General features: G+C 37.0%; 1 protein-coding gene across 1 annotated transcript; it reads right to left on the bottom strand.

The window, feature by feature from the left end:
• Positions 1-738: 738 nt before the first annotated feature.
• On the bottom strand, positions 739-17788 carry LOC137016994 (zinc finger protein 271-like). The gene is made up of 3 exons (XM_067380872.1): positions 17746-17788; positions 15376-15417; positions 739-1543 (listed from the first exon to the last, which is right to left on the bottom strand). Exons 2-3 carry the CDS (start codon positions 15398-15400, stop codon positions 750-752), a joined length of 819 nt encoding a protein of 272 aa, XP_067236973.1. The 5' UTR covers positions 15401-15417; positions 17746-17788; the 3' UTR covers positions 739-749.
• Positions 17789-17858: the final 70 nt, after the last annotated feature.

Here is a 17858-nt window from a genome sequence, read left to right as displayed (position 1 = left end):
TCCCATATCTTTTTAAAAATGTGACACATCTTCACAAAATTTGGTAGGGATTATCGACAGCATGTCCTGAAGACACCTGAGAAAAATGAACACAGCGCCACCTAGTGTTCCAGAGATATATGTTTTTTTGCAAAAATGCTTATAACTTTTGAAAGTATTGTTTCCCAATTTGGGGTGGGGGGTGGTTGGCCTCATTAAATTCCTCGGTTTATGCCAATTCTAACGATATCTCATATGTCATTTTCCAACAATGTGACTGTCCACCATATTGAAGCAAATAAAAAGGTTGATTTTTTTATACTTCTACAAATTTTGCCCAATTTTGTTCAAAGTCAGCTCACATGGACTTTGAACCAAGCCGCACAAAAATGACTGAACAGATTTTTGATCTTTTAACAATGCTTAGCCAGCTACAGAGAAACTGGTAGTGTGTCAAGAATTACGGGCCGAGAAAGGTTTGTAACCAGACTCAAGAGGAAACACAACTGAAACCGTGCCTTACCATTCTTGGATCCGTAAAAGTGACATTTGTTTCTCAGCACATAAAGATGAACTACTTACCGTGATCTCAGACTGTGGTGATGTGGTTTCTCCACTGCATGGATCTTCATGTGTGACTTCAGTTTACTTTCAACAGTGAAACTCTTTCCACACTGATTACTCGTGTGCGGCTTCTCTCCGCTGTGGATCATCTCATGTCTTTTCAGATTTGCTGACAGACTGAATCTCTTGTCAAAGTGTGAACACTTCTAAGGTTTTTCTCCAGCGTGGATCCTCTCATGTGTTTTCAGATGTGCTGACTGACTGAATCTCTTGTCACAGTATGTACACTTGTAAGGTTTTTCTCCAGTGTGGATCCTCTTATGTGTTTTCAGATTTCCTGGCAGACTGAATCTCTTGTAACAGTATGAACACATGTAAGGTTTTTCTCCAGTGTGAATTCTCTGGTGCAGTTTTAAATCACTCCCTGTATTAAAAGTCTTCTCACACTCAAAGCACATGTACTCTTTCACAGCAGCATGAATTTTCTGATGTTTATGTAAATATGACAGCAGTGAAAAACTCTTTCCACACACAGAACATGAATGTGGCTTCTCCTTCTTATGAACTGTCAGGTGTGACTTCAGGTGTGATGATCTACAAAATGTTCTGCTGCACTGATCACATGTGAACGGCTTCTCTCTGGTGTGGATCCTCATGTGTAGTATAAGGTTTCCTGATTGTTTGAATCTCTTCCCACACTGATCACATGTGAATGGCATCTCTCCAGTGTGGATTCTCATGTGACACTCAAGACTATATTTGTATGGGAAACTCTTCCCACACTGATCACATGTGAACGGTCTTTCTCGATTATGAACTCTCGTGTGAAGCTCAAGATCACGTTTGTTTGTGGAACTCTTTTCACACTGAGTGCAGGTTGTAGATTTCTTGCTTCTTCTCTTCTTTATAAAAGTCTTTTTAGTCTTTGAGTGACTACGTTTTTCTTCAGGTTTGACGTGTTCTTCTTCCACTTCACTCTTCTTTTTCTCTTCCATTAAGTCTGAAAAAAAAATTCAGAGATTTAATTTTCATTACATTAAAACAATTCAAAAAGAGGAAATGAAAGTGAAAGGATATGAAAGTAAAAGGACAATTGCCACTTATTGTCACTTTTGTGCTCAGTGACACATTTTATGCTTGTTTTCGGAGCATCGTCCTGTTGGAAGATCCAACCAGCAGCCAAGGCCCATTATAAGATTTCTAGAAGCAGCAGTCAGGTTTTGATTTTTTATATGTTGGTATTTGCTAAAACATGTATCTGAACAAGATGTCCAGTACCTCCAGCAGAAAAATGCCCACAACATTAAAGATCCAGCAGTATATTTAACAGTGGACATGGGGTACTTTTTAATCCATGTGTGCACCAAACCCATCTGGTGGCTTTGCTGCCAAAAAGCTTTTTGTTAGGTTCATCTGACCATAGAAGCCAGTCTCATTTGAAGTTCCAGTCATGTCTGACAACTGAATATGCTAGAGATTGTTTCTGGATGAGAGCAGAGGATTTTTCCGAACATCTTGTGGGGATGTTGGTGCTGTTTGATAATTTTTTTAGGCTCTTTGAGACTCAACTAATCTCTGCAATTCTCCAGCTGTGATCCTCAGAGAGTCTTTGTCCACTCAAACTTTCCTCCTCACTGCGCATTAAGCCCCGGGTATACTTCAGCCATCCGCGTTTGTGCACCCCATCCGTGTGCAGCCCAAATTTCGAGACCACGTGGACAGTGTGCGTGCAACATTAAGAGTTCTCCTAAATAGCAGTAAAAGTTCTTAGCTAAGAGTTTTCTCTTAAAACTTATTCACAAAGCTGCTGAGACCAACTTTTACTAAGGAATAGAGAAAAGTCTTAAGCTAAGAGTAAGGGCGGGGTTGACCTCGTTGCTATGGAGTATACACACAGTGATTGGCTGAAGTCAGCGATTTAATCATAGAAATATTGTAGAATGAGGTGTCATGTTTCCACATTAAAAGAAAGGTTTTAAAATACAAATGTTGCCCTATTCAAATAAATATTTTTTAATAAAAATGTTGCCAGTGTCAAAATAAAGGTTTTAGAATGTAGGCTAAGTGTCAATAATTAAACTAGAATATACAGTTAATTGTCCACCTCATGGATGTCTGCATCTCAAGAGATTGTAGAATTCAAGCGACAAATGATGTTTTATAAACGAAGTTTGGGAGAAACACATTCAAGCGGTCTTTCTAATCAGCTCGAGAGAATATATACACAGACGAGAGCGACTGCTTATAGTTACTTCGACAGTTTTCTGCATCCCTCCGCCACACTGCTCCTCACTCTCGGCTGGGGATACGAGGATAACTTTGGTTTTGGGTTAAATTTCAAGCTCGGAGCCCTCGATCCTCTTGGATAGCACACCAAATACGCTTTATATATATATATATATATATAAAAGCATGAACTCATGGAAACCATTGCCACAGTCAATGAGACAATATTTATTTATTTGTTAAAGATTTATTTTTGGCGTCTCATTGTAGATTCAAATCTATAAATCTCAAATCTCAAAATATATTGCATTTATGAAGAAAAGGTTCAGCACCCAAGGCTCTATCGCTGTTCCCTCAATGGTGCTCAGTGTCTTTAGGTGGATTAGGACTGTTTGTGATTTGGTCTTAGTGACTTAGGAGTCCTCTTGACTACTCCTTACGTTTCACAGATTTAGGAGCTAGTTTTAGCGCTAAAATGCTTTGTGAAATACTCTTAGAGCAAAAATTTAGGACTCCTAAAATTAGGACTGACACGCCCATTATTTTTAAGAGTTTTTCCTAAATAGGCAAGTTAGGAGCTACTTTTAGCCTTAAGATGTTTTGTGAATTGTGATGAATGATTAAGGGAATTTGGTCTTTGTGTTTGCTCATGTTTATATTCCTGTGGAACAGGGAGCCACGGCTGGACAATTTCATGTTCCTAGTCACCTTGGTGAGCTAAAATGCAAATATGGATGGGAATATACTACAGAGATAATTTACTCCTAAGAATTTCTAAGGGTACCATTAAAGGTACAATTTGTGATATTTTTTTCCGCTAGAGGTCGCTAGAAGCCTATTCAAAACAAAGGCGTAGTTTGATGACGTAAAGTTTTAGAGTGGAAACTTGGGACATGTGGTCTCCATCTCAACGGACGGTGCAAAAGAATAGGGATTGGAGTCTGGAAGAACTCATGTTCGTGGATGCGATAATTAACGTTACTGTAGTATGAAGCAGAGCAGGACCGAGTGTTGTGGGAGCTGAATGAGGAGCTGGAGCGATTGATCAACACACGCCTCACGAGCAGCGGGACTTTTATTATGACACAGTCGCTGGCGCCGCTTCCGCTTTTCCGGTCATGAGTTTACGGGAGCTGTCCTTGTCGACAGAACCAGCGGCAGATGGTAAAAAGTAATTATGTTCCATAAATAATTAACACAATCCACCATAAAACGTGCAAGAAGTAAATAAGGAACTGCTTGAAGCAAGCTAGTGGTTTGCTGGACGCTAGACACTACTTCCGCATTTGTCCACGGCACTGTTGTCATGTGGTTTCTACGTCAGTAAAGGCGGTAACAAAGGTAACTGACGTCATTGACAGGCGACTGCACTGCCCCGTGTCACTGTTTAGAATGGGAATTTTCTCATGATTTACAAGTAGTTGAAAACATTAGAGATATTGTTAGTAATCAGCTGGACAAAATATATAACACTAGCCTAGTGGTTTTTGGATATTTTACTGCAAAAATTTTACAAATTGTACCTTTAATTGTGTCCAACGTGTATTAGAGAAAAACAATTAAATCATAATGAAAGTTATCCCAAATTTAAATTCTTTTTAATTTTTGTGATTTTTTGTAAATAACAGATCTTAAGGATTAACGATGCACATTTATTATCACTATCTTTTTTGTTCACATTTACCAATAGAACCAACAATTTTGTCCATGTCTGTATGTGTCCTCCAGAAGCTTGTGTTCTGCAAGTGAACGCCGCCTTGTGGTGCTATTATCCCAAAGAGGCACAAAAATGACTTTCATGGACCTTCATCTGGACTGTTTACTGCAAGTGGGATGACCTGCCTAACTCAGCCTGAGCTGCTGAATCTTTAGCCATATTCAAGTAACAGCGGAAGATGCATCTTTTTCGGCAACACATGAAAGGTACATGATCTGAGTTGTCGGAAACATGACAATGCTTTATATTTACAAGTGCTTCGAACAAAAGCAAATGTGTTTATCACATCTTGCCCTGTCATGCTTTGACATGCATATGCTGTTTAATGCCTCTCAAACACGTTTTCCTCGACACATTACTTACATTTTATTGTTATATCCTTATCTGTAAATGTTTGAAAGTAGCGTATTTTTATTTTGCATATTTTGTGTCTTGTTAAACTTCAGTGTTCAATGAACGAGTACCGATGGGTGCATGAACATCAAACAGATGGAGTGTAGTAAAAAAGGAGTGCAATAATTCAGACTAAAATTCACAAACCCCAAGAACAATGGCCTACATCTATTATACACCTGTGCTCAATTCGATCTAACAATCACCAACACCTTATTTCAGCCGAGAAATCAACAAAAGACCACCTGGATGCATCCTAGATCCAAGCATTGGCATCTACTGTATTATGAGATTGTATGTCGCTCAGACACGAAATTATGTCTTGTCCACCAGAGCAATGTGAGGTGCCGAATGCTGGACAGACCAGCGCCTAGTGCGTGCAACTATGAGATTGTGCATATGACTGGGGAAGATAGAAACCTACATATAAAAAATGATAATCTAATAATGGCAGAAATTACAGGTATTATTTATTGGTAAATTAACGGGGGGGACCAATCGAATAATAATAATTAAAACAATCTCTGATTTGATATAGGGATATCAATTTACACAAATTCCTATGATCAATCGTCATTTAAATTAATGATCAATTAACTGATTAATCATTAGAAAGCTTTATGAATCTTTTGTTCGAATCAGTGGTTCGGAGCACCAAAGTTACATGATTCAGCAGGTATATATGCGATCCGAATAGCTGATTCGAAACAAAAGATTCGCAAAGCTCCAAAGCATTGTTTTGAAATTGGCCATCACTAGATAAATGTTGAAAAGTCAGTAATTTGTTTTTGTTTTTTGGCGCATGAACTGGTAGGTGAAAATATCACACACCAAACAGATGCCAATGAAAGCAGACTATGTTGTCGCCTCGCGTCGGTGCAAAACACTGCATTTAAACACACGGTTCTGCTCCTGCGTAAAGGAGACAACTGCAACTATATTTCTTCAAATAAATTCGCAGACTGCAGATACACACACAATACAGCGCGTGCTTAACGTTTTGAATATCAATCATGCTGATCACTTTAATTATTTTACTCCGCTCATGATCATCAGATAAATTTAAGAGCATAAAAGTCTTCAGTACCTTAAATAGTATAACATGAGTATTAATGATCATTTTAAGGTCCCAGCTAGGTTCCAGTATGTCTACAGATAATGTTTAACTAAAATATATTGTTCGACCAACAATATCTTATCAGTTAATTATGACGTTCTTGGTATTCTTCCTATTTATTAAATCCAGGCAATTGGTTGATAAAACATTGATTAAAATTAAGATGCAATTTATACAAGATGAAATTAACTTTAAAGAAAGGCTTACTACAAAACAAAACTTAATGAAGTGGTGAAAAATCACGCACAAATTGTTTACAATGGTAATTCAAAGTGCTTTACATAAAAAAGAATAATAAAAATAGAACATAAGGAATAGAAATAACAGTAAAAACAGAGAATTTTGCTATCTGGATGCATGAGCTAGAAAGTCTTAGGGAGTTTGTTGTTGTTGTTGTCCATCAGAGTGGATCTAAACGGATCTATCCATCAGAGCGGATCAGAATGGATCTTCCTCACACGACAGGACTGCTACCTGTTAAGGCACTTCAAACTGATAAACATAGTTTCAATCTCCCCTTTTGCCAAGACACCTCAAACTGCACCACACAGCCCTAATCCCCCTTCCGGAGATATCTTATCTATGCAACGCAGTTCAAATTTCCCCTTTGGAAATTTCCCCCTTTGGAAAGTGTCCTGACTGTAATCCTGAGATATCTTAACCATGCACTACAGCTCAAATTTCCCCATGGTTTGTCCCCTTGTCCAAATTTTAACCTAATCACTTTCTTCCTAATTCTCCCAGCTCTTTCAACAAGACAGCAATATTTAAAATGCATTAAAAGTCAGAATAACAAGATGATACATAAAAGATATAAAATACATTAAAAATGAAATAAAAACAGGAAAAGGAATTAAAAGAATAAAAAGATAATACATATAAAATAAAGTGCAAACAGTTTGGACATAGCACAGTGCTCAATCAGTAAATGCATAGATAAAAAGATGTGTTTTGAGTCTGGATTTGAATGTGGCTACTGTTGGAGCACACCTGATCTCTTCTGGAAGCTGGTTCCAGCTGCGGCTGGCGTAACAGCTAAAAGCAGACTCTCCTTTCTTTGAGTGAACCCTTGGTATTTCTAAATGATTTGATCCTGATGATCTGAGTGATCTGTTAGATTTATATTCTATGAGCATATCTGCAATGTATTGAGGTCCTAGACCATTGAGTGATTTATAAACAAGTAACAGTACTTTAAAATCAATTCTAAATGCAACTGGAAGCCAGTGCAAGGACTCGAGGACTGGTGTGATGTGTTCATGTTTTCGGGTTCGGCTCAGTATCCTGGCAGCAGCGTTCTGTACGAGCTGCAGTTGTCTTATGGTCTTTTTGGGAAGACCAGTGAGGAGCCCATTACAATAATCCACCCGGCTGGTGATGAAAGCATGAACAAGTTTCTCTAAGTCTTGACTGGAGACAAAGCATCTAATTCTTGCAATATTTTTCAGATGATAATATGCTGATTTAGTTACTGTCTTTACATGGCTACTGAAACTCAGGTCTGACTCCAAAATCACACCAAGATTCCTGACTTGATTTTTAGTTGTTTGACCCCTAGAGTGAAGATACATGTTCACTTTGAAAACTTCATCTTTGTTTCCAAACGCAATGATTTCAGTTTTGTCTTTGTTTAACTGAAGGAAGTTTAGACACATCCAATTTTTAATTTCATCAATGCATTGGCACAGGGAGTCAATGGGGCTGTAGTCGTTAGGTGATAGGGCTAGGTAAATCTGGGTGTCATCTGCATAGCTGTGATATGCAATTTGTTTCTTTCTCATTATTTGGCTCAGTGGTAGCATATATAGGTTGAACAGGAGGGGTGCGAGTACTGAACCTTGAGGGACTCCGCATATCATGGATATCCACTCAGACTTATGGTCACCGATACTCACATTATAACCTCTCCCTTCTAAGTATGACCTGAACCATTTAAGGACCATCCCAGAAAGCCCAACCCAGTTTTCCAGCCTGTCAAGAAAAATCTTGTGATCGACAGTGTCAAACGCAGCACTGAGGTCGAGAAGAACCAGCACTGTTAATTTACCTGTATTATTGTTTAGGCGAATATCATTTATTATCTTTATGAGTGCTGTCTCTGTGCTGTGATGCTGTCGGAAACCAGATTGAAAGTTGTCAAAGTATCCATTCAAGCTTAAGAACTTGTTCAGCTGATTGAAAACAACTTTTTCAATGATCTTGCCTATGAAAGGAAGATTTGAGATTGGCCTGTAGTTGCTCAATATGGTGTTATCCAGATTGCTCTTTTTCAGAAGGGGCTTAACAACTGCAGTTTTCAGGGATTTTGGAAAAGTCCCAGAGAGAAGTGAGGCGTTTACCACTTCTAGGAGATTTGCTTCTAAACAGTTCAACACGCTTTTGAAAAAAGATTTGGGAAGTGTGTCAAGGGCGCAGGTTGATGTTTTAAGGTGCTGTACTGTTTCTTCCAAAATTTTACCATCAATTGCTTCAAAAACAGGCATAATAGCTGCTTTCTGATGTTGTGATCTGATCTGTTTTACCCTAGTCTGGGTAAACCCAGCCTGATCTGCCGGTGATTTGATTTCGCTCGGCAACTCAGTCTGGAAACCCGGGCATCAATTTCTGCTGCGCTGTTACACTTTTGCGGGAACCAATCACAGACTGGCTTATCCACCTTGCTCACTATTGGCAGGTGTAACACGATGACGATAGAGAAACGACGGCAAGCAGCTTTCAAACTCTATCTGGTCTACCCGTCTCTCCAAAATAACAATGCACAATCACAGTGACGCCGATTGTGTTAAGCATTTACCTTATCTGAGAGAAATGTAGCAGAGCGTTGATCCGACAGTCTCTTCATAGGAAGATTACAAACAGCGATTAATGACACCACAATGATTCTCTGCTGTTCTTTTGGTGGTTTGCTTCACGGTGTGAGTACAGGACTCTTTTACTTCAATGCCCCTTGTTGGTAGACAATATTTTGAGCTGACTGGGATTCTTTTTGGTTGTCATGACAATGACATTGTTTAGGGTGGCTATATTCTGCGTTCATTTACACTGAACCAGAACAGTATCAGAGTCACCTTTTAACCTCTCGACGATGCTGCAAACAAATCGCTCGAGTGGGTGTAAATACCACTCACTTTCATGTTTTTTTGCACAACCTGCAAAAATCGCTCGATGCCATTGCTGCTTCTGCAAACTGCGGATCAATGCTACAAACCAATACAAACTAAACCTGCGTCTCAATGACTCAATGACCCTGACTACTGAATTAGGGAGATGATTGAGACACAAGGTAAACCTGCCTGGAGTTTTCGCATCGCTCTGCAAACTACGTCACCCGGATCGTTGATCTGATTGGTTGAAGGACTATCCAATTGCGTGACTAATGCTCGTTGATTACGCCTCTTGTGCAGTAGGAAATACACAGCAAACTCCCCAGACCAATGTTCAATTTTAAATTGAGCTTGGTCTGGTGATAGCCAGACTAGTTTTACCCCAGTGCAGCTCAAGGATGTGCTGATCGCATTTCTGATATTATTAATTTTCTCAGAGAAAAAGGAAGCAAACTCACAGCATTTGCTGTCTGAGAGCATTTCACTAGTAATTTATTTATGTGACGTACACAACATATAGTAGGATAAAAGATAGTTCATAAGTGGTCAAACATGTAGAGTATACAATTAAAACCATAAAACCATTAAAAATATGTAGTAAAAGAGGTTACCTTTGTTGAATAAATTTATTAGTGGGAGCCTATGTCTATACATCTGTATTTGTGGAATGGTTACTCTTTGATTTGTTAAACAATCCAGAATGCACTAAACACATTACTTCATTATTGAGAAAAATAACAAATGAATAAAAATATATAATCATAAGCTGACCAATAAATAAATAAGTAAACTAGGTGAGTAGCCTATATAATTCAGCAGCAAAAAGTATTCTAGCCTAATTCTTGGAAAAAAAAAAAAAAAAAAAACTTTGCACAATAATTTTATAAATCCAAATGTTAATAAAAAGTTTAAAATTATTTGTATTCTTATGAAATGAAAAAAAAATTACATTTATATGTAAATAATTATATGTATTTATATTAATGTAAGACTAAAAACTGCTTATTTTAAATGTATTTTGCAGCTTTTTAATGGGGCAAGATATGATAGATGTGACAGAAAAAAATAGGCTATTAATAATCTTTCAGTGTGAAATTCCAGTTATTGTGCGTGTGACGCCAATTCATAGTCCTTGTGTTGTGCGATCTAACAGACATCCTGTAGCCAGTATGATGACATCGTTCAGAAACAGCAATAAACTCCAGCAATATTAATAATTTTATGTAAATCCACAGCAATTTATCTACATATCAAGTATTATAATGGGAATATATCATATTGGAGAGTTTTACCGTGCTGACTGTCGTTACTGAAAGCGCTGCGCTGTTTGAGTGTTGAACAGAGAATGATTGTTGCAGTGGAGGGAAGCCGAGTTTCTGACCGTGAACTTAACGATGTACTCCCTCACACAAGGCTATGGAATGGTTTCAGATGACTTGAATGTAGTGCACGAAAACTTAATCTGAGGTCTAAAAACGCGCCGGCGCGTTTTGCAGATTTTTTTTCACATTGCAGCAAAACAGACTTAAAATACTCCGTCATTTTTTGTCATAGAGACATAAGTCATATATCAAATGAAACTATAGAATGTCTTCTTTTTTTTGTGTACACTCACAATCAAAATAAAACTTTGTGCTTTTTAAAAGTAAATAAAATATACAGGGTGTGCTGTCCTGCCGTCTCCGTCTCTGCAAACATCGTTCTAAAACGTCACTAAAAGTAACTAAAATAGATGGCTTATACATGCTACATGGACATGAGAGATATGTCTTTGGAAAGCTTTAAGTATCTACTTTTAAACAAAACAAATAAATTCTAAAACAAATATTCTCCCTTTATGTAATCAGTATAAAAGTAAAGAGAGGTACTGTTTCTCCTGTCTGACCTAATTATCTTTAATGTGTGCCCGCCCACGCGCAGAGCGCTCTATTCATAAGATAATGTGCTGAGGCGATCTATGCAAACTGTAAACGCCCCTAACAGCGTCTTAAAAAGCATCAAGTTTCATCAGATTCATTCGCTTTCCTTCGCGTTTGGAAGATGGCACACTACACAGGTGAGCAGGCTCTTCAGATGGTCCTGGACAGTGAGGAAGAGTTCACTCTTTCCTCGGAAGAACACGACTCTGACGATGAACGTCTGCATTTTGAAGAGCGACTTGATCCAGCTGAAAATACAGTTTCTGATGAGTAAGTGATTTAGTTTTACTTAAATTATTTGACGTGTTTTTTTTCTATATAAGCGTACATATATATTTGCTTTATATTTACATCTATCTATATAACTATATACACATATATATATATATATATATATATATATATATATATATATATATATATATATATAAATCTTTATCTCATAAAAACGCTTATAAATAGAATGCTTTTCTGTTGATATAGGGCCTACTTAAATTATTTATCTATAAATATATATAGCGTATCTAAGTACCGTATATGATAGGCGTGAATGTGCTAAAATATGCTTGGTTGTGAAATGCGCGAACATGTTGCTATTTGCTAAATGTGCTAACTGATATAGCAGACTGTAAACGTTTACACATTCGCACACTTTGTCCGGTAATGGCCAGTTGACAGACATATACAGCATGCTTGTATACCTGTTACTTTCCTGTCAGTTATGCATAGCTAATGGTATGAGAGTATTAACTTATATGCTAATAATAACAGGTTTTTTTTTGACATTTTTCTTTTAGGAATGTGGATCCATCACTCTCACATTCACCTGCAATTCCCACTAGGAGGGCACGCAGCAACACAGGCGGAAATGAGAAAGAGTAAGTACACTTTAACCCACTATATGGTAGGCCTATATTGAAATCTGTAAGATTTTTCATGTTTTTAAAATAAGTTTCGTCTGCTCACCAAGGCTGCATTTATTCAATTAAAAATGCAGTAAAAACAGTAATATTGTGAAATATTATTACAATTTAAAATAACTGTTTTCTATTTGAATATATTTCACAAAGTCATTTATTCTTGTGATGTCCAGCATCATTACTCCAGTCTTCAGTGTTGCATGATCCTTCAGAAATCATTCTAATATGATGATTTGCAGCTCAAGAAACATGTATTGTTTACAATTGTTCAGAAATGTTTCATATGTTTCTTTTTTTTTTTTCAATAACCACGCATAAACATTATTCCTTTAAAAACACAAACATGTACATACATGTTCCTCACATATTATGGTAGCCTAGTTTGTGCTGAATACAGTGTAATGACACTTTTGTCATTAATATGTTTATAACCAACTGATAAAAGCACAAATGTCAGGGCATGTCAAAACTTCTCCAGGGCCCAAAATCAGCCTCAGACTCCAGAGGGTTAATTGGTGCTATTTTATCTATTTTGCTCTATGACTCCCACTTTTGCCATATAAAAGAGCGCAATTATCAGACGGTAATTTAAATATCGCGACAAATCTAATTTCCGTTTCATTTTGAGACTGTGGCGGGACAAATTAGAATGTGACGGGCCGCCACAGTCTAGTCAATGTATGGGAAACACTATTGCTACATTTTCTTTGACCCTCTGGCCGACGAACGCGCCGGCACTTTCTGATGGATTTTTCCTCATGACAGCTTGAAACAACTACTTCGTCATTTTTGGTGATACAGGTTAGTTCAAAACATCACAAACTACAAATGGTCTACTTTTAATTGTGTATGCTCACAGTAAAAACAAAACCTTCTGCTTTTGTAAAATAAAAAAAATAAAAAACAGGCTGCGCTTTCTTCTGTCTTTGAATCTTTCTGAAACATCTAAAAAATTAACTAAAACACAGCAGATAATTATCACACAAACATGAAACATACGCATGAAATTCACATTTAAAACAAATATTCTTCTGCAATGTAATCTGTAAACTAAAGAGATGCACAATTGTTGCGAATGTCAATGCTGCAAGGCTGTTTCTAATACAATGACATGATGATATAACAAATAAAACAAGACTATTCATTCTGTAGAATATTTTAATACTTTCCTCAAAGTAGGCTAGGCTACATTTTGAATAATTGGCGGGTGAGACGTCTCTCTGTTTAGTGTTTGATGGCTGACCCAAATGGCCTTCAAAATACATTCACTTACACTGTATGTACCTCACTAGCTTACTTACTTTTATTAGGCTGCTGTCACTTTAAGAACTATAGTAATTAGTGGTGGGCCGTTAACGGCGTTAACGTGCTGCGTTAACGCCAGACTCTAATAAAAAAAAATATCACCGTTAATCTATTCTCAAATTGGGGTTGGGAGCTGGGTCTATTCTACGCAAGCTATGATGACTTTCACCTTGATAGTTTAGCGCGGATGTATACCTAGCCGAACTGACCCTTCGCAAAGACCCGCCCCCTTAGTTACTGTTGCTTTGTCTGACAAGCCGTGGCGCTGTCACGCTATACAGTGATTAATGCATCACGGAGCAAAGAGGACACTGACAACACAGAACAGGTTACTTATAATATTTAACAAAGTCCCAGCTTTAAAACTGTGTAGTTTTTTAAGAAATTCAAACAATAAAACCCGTTTTCTTTAATGTGTCGTGACCATGGTCGTGACAGATTGCTGTAGCGCCTCAGCTCAAGAGGCTCGTAAACTGATCATCTCTTACTACGAGTCCATTTATAGCATCATATAAGTTAAACATGAATGAACATGAGAATCAGTGTTGTTTCAAACGCGGAAAGATGTCAATATACAAAATATAATATACAAAAGTTTAACTACACCGAGGTTAATCTTCTAACTCCTATCTGCTTTGTCGGACAAAATGGTGGATTACTTTTAGTCATTTGCTGCGTCCCAATTCGCCTACTAATACTACGCCCTAAAAGTATGTACTCTTTCTGTGAACAAAAAGTACTTACTTTTGAGTGTGTAGCAAAAGAGTAGACAAGCTTTGGGACATACTGTTACGTCATACAATTGCGTCTTTGCTCTCTGTCGCATCCTGTCACCGTAAACTGCCCTGTCAATCATCTTACATCCTCCACATTTCATTTAGCTAATTTCCTACCGTATCGGAGAGAAATGCAGCACGTTGATCTTCAGTCGCGGGTCTTTCATGTGGAGAACTCTCCTCATATTAATGCATATAAAAGGTAATGACCAATCAGATCTTTATAAAAGTCCACATTGGTATTTGCAGATGAAAAATAACACATATAACATTAAATAAATATTTTCTATCAGATTATTAGTCACTCAAACAACCTCTCAGCGTCGATCGTGCATATTCGCCACGTTTTGTAGTTTTTTAACACTTTGTTTTACTCATGTTTGTAGTTCTGAACTGAATCCGCGCCCAAAGCGCAATGTGTTGTGGACAATATTAGCCTTTATAGTGTGCACGGATCCACACTTCGAAAATCTACCGGAAATAGTGGACCATCCGGGGACTTTTGGCATACTCTTTTCAACATACTATGCTTTGGCACACACTTATTTTAATCTCACATACTATTTAGGATGGATATGGACATTGGGACGCAGGGACAATTTGGGGATCTCACATATTCTGAATGTCTTCGGCAGAATTCAAATGAGCCATTTTAATCTAGATTAAAAAAATTAATCTATGCCCACCTCTAATTGTAATGCACAGGTCAAATATTCGCAACACGCATACATGTTCACATTCACTTAAGACAAAACCACCTGTTTATGTGAACCTTGTGTGGTTTTGATGCTTTAAACGCACTAAGATAATTCAGTTTAGTACACGCACTCTGACAGCTGGCTTCTGTGCTCGTGATTTAAGTGTGTGCGCTGTAAACCATTTTAAACTGGCAAAGTGTGCAGCCACATCTCAGTTTGGAAGCGGTTGAAATTACAATAAATAAGTGTCCGCTGTGAATAATTTGTAGAGATCTGCCAGAAGCAGTAACATGATGAACAGTGGATTTGTGCGTTTGAAACCACACTGGAATTTACGAACTGAAAAATCAAGTAAGACCAAATCGGTTTGTGTTCAGATTGCGTGTTTTTAGCGAACCAGACTCAGACCTCCTTCCAAGATGGTTTCGGTTCAGTTCGGTTTAAAGGGGTCTGGGATCATATGGAGTGTTCAAATATGGACCAAAAATCACTCGAATCGCGCTCAGACCCCTGAAAAGGACCAACATCCTTACACTATAAAAACAATTGTTTAAATAAAAGGCACCAGATATGGGATCTACTCCACTAAAACAATTTCCCACCCACATTTTTCTTTTGTTGCTTCCAACACCCACGGAATGAAGAATAAACACCAACCTCTTTCTTCTTCAGTGCGTTTCATTCTGGGTCATTCAGGAGCTGATCTGCCAAAATCAAAAATATATTAGTTACCAAGTTTTATACTAAATAACACATCTAAGAACCGTCTTAGAACAAACAAACGAATACAACACTCAGCATAATATTACAACATAATATGTCCATCTAAACATAGCTGGATTTTCTAATCACTCACTGCAATGTAATAAGATCATTAACATGCGAGTTTTGTACAGAAACTAACAATGATCTTAAAACCTTTAAAAATAAAGAGCACCACAAAGCAATAATTCGCCTAATCTTCAGAGCTGGGTAGATTACTTACAAATTGTAATCAGTTACTGATTCCAAATTACATAACAAAAATTGTAGGTAAATTTAAGGTAATGTAATCTGACTACTTTTTGATTACTTTTAGATTACTTTTGACTAAACTCATTTATCACATTGATTTGAAAAGGATAATCTTGTACCAAACTGATATAAAAATACAAAGAAAAACAACATATATTCCATTATTTTTCAACAACATTAAGTGTATTAATATTACATTAAGTCATGGTTTCCCAAACTGGGGATTGTGATGGAGTGTAATGAAAAACTATTACGTAAGTAAATTATACAAATGTATCATTTAAAATGAATAATTATAAAACAAAAAACAATCCAAACAAAACATACTAAATAAGATATATATATTGTGAATCCAGTGATCAACTGCTATGTGGGTCTCAGTTTTCAGTGATATTCACATGACAGCTGGTTATTTGCAATCGCACAAGACCTTCTGAATATATTTAAGCAGTAGACGTTTTTAGAAAGAAAAAAATTAAAAATATACAAAAAAGAAGAAGCGGGAGAATCAAAGAATTCTGAAAAATTGACTGCCATTTTGGGAGTAAATGTAATATAATCTAATTACAAGTAGTTAATTTTTGGAATCTGATTACATAATCCAGATTACATGTAATCAGTTACTACTAGGGGTGTGATGAGATCTCGCGAGACTAAACTGTGACGAGATTTCTCATCGAGGCGAAAAGTAGTCTGTGATGTAGGATGATTAGGAGAGAATATGCCACCGCTACGTTTACATTACGCCTCCACTATGGTTTTGCTCTGTATTTAAATAAAAATCATTTACTGTTAAGTGTTAGCATAAAAATGAATAACAGTTTTCTCTTAATCTTATTAAGCACAAACAGTAAGGTTTCATTTGTTAACATAAGTTAATGCACTGTGAACTATCATAAACTAACAATGAATTACTATTTTTATTAACTAACATTAACAAAGATTAATAAATACTGTAGCAAATCTATTGCTCATTGTTAGTTGATGTTGGTTAATTAATGTTAATAAATGAGACCTTATTGTAAAGTGTTACCATTTTTATTTATACTGTTTTTATGATCAGTTTGAGGAAAGGAGTTCAGTTAGGAGGTCAAAAGTTGCAGAAGCTCATAAATCATGTACAGTAAGATCTGGAGAGACTGAAATCATACAGAAGGGAAGTCAGTCAGTTGAGTTAGTGGCGAAACCTTTTACAGCGCTTGAGTATTGTTGTCTTTTACGGTATATGATAATTCATACTCAGAAAGTAGAAATTAAATGACACTAATTACAAGATGATTAGTAAAACATTTCAAATACACCTGCAGAATATTTTTTCTAGTCATGTATTTCGCCATTGAGGCTTTCTTAAAAATAGTGTGTAAAAATCTTGTCTCGTTTCGCGAACTCAATCTCGAGTCTCGTCACACCCCTAGTTACTACCCAGATCTGTTAATGTATTTGATCTGCCAAAGATGTTAAAAGAGTAGAAATAAAATGGCAGCAGTTGAGATGGATTCACATCAATTCCCCTCACAGATCTCAAACTTTGACATTCAGTAACAGTTATTATCACTATAAAACATGAAACAATCACACAAACGAACACAAAATCGCTCAGGTCTGAATGAATTCATCATATTTTCCTCACAGATCTCAAACTTTGACATTCAGTAACAGTTATTATCACTATAAAACATGAAACAATCACACAAACGAACACAAAATCGCTCAGGTCTGAATGAATTCATCATATTTTCCTCACAGATCTCAAACTTTGACATTCAGTAACAGTTATTATCACTATAAAACATGAAACAATCACACAAACGAACACAAAATCGCTCAGGTCTGAATGAATTCATCATATTTTCCTCACATGCTGCACTAAATGTTTATTTCAGCAGGAAGACGACAGAAAAGACGCACAAGTATCGCTGTGCTCGATGAAAACAACACAGAAATGAGCCTGTCGCTTGATCAAACTGTATAAAGTGTGTTTGATAGTTAATAACATGTAAATATGAGAAATACCGTGAACTGCTCGACTCTCCTCAGAAGACTCACTCGACGCTGAAACTGAATGAGGGGAAAACCCGCGAGCTGTGACGTCATCAGCCGCCAACGGTAGATGATCAAAAACGCGC

The sequence above is a fragment of the Chanodichthys erythropterus genome, chromosome 3 (genome assembly GCF_024489055.1).
Source record: "Chanodichthys erythropterus isolate Z2021 chromosome 3, ASM2448905v1, whole genome shotgun sequence".
In the NCBI taxonomy this organism is placed as follows: Eukaryota; Metazoa; Chordata; class Actinopteri; order Cypriniformes; family Xenocyprididae; genus Chanodichthys; species Chanodichthys erythropterus.
This window is presented reverse-complemented; position numbering and strand designations above follow the sequence as displayed.

Excerpts from the sequence above, each read along its gene's own strand:
- LOC137016994 (XM_067380872.1), bottom strand. The coding sequence starts at position 15,400 with ATGAAACGCACTGAAGAAGAAAGAG. Across the intron at positions 1,544-15,375 it reads ACGCACTGAAGAAGAAAGAG|ACTTAATGGAAGAGAAAAAG; the intron begins GTTGGTGTTTAT and ends TTTTTTTTTCAG.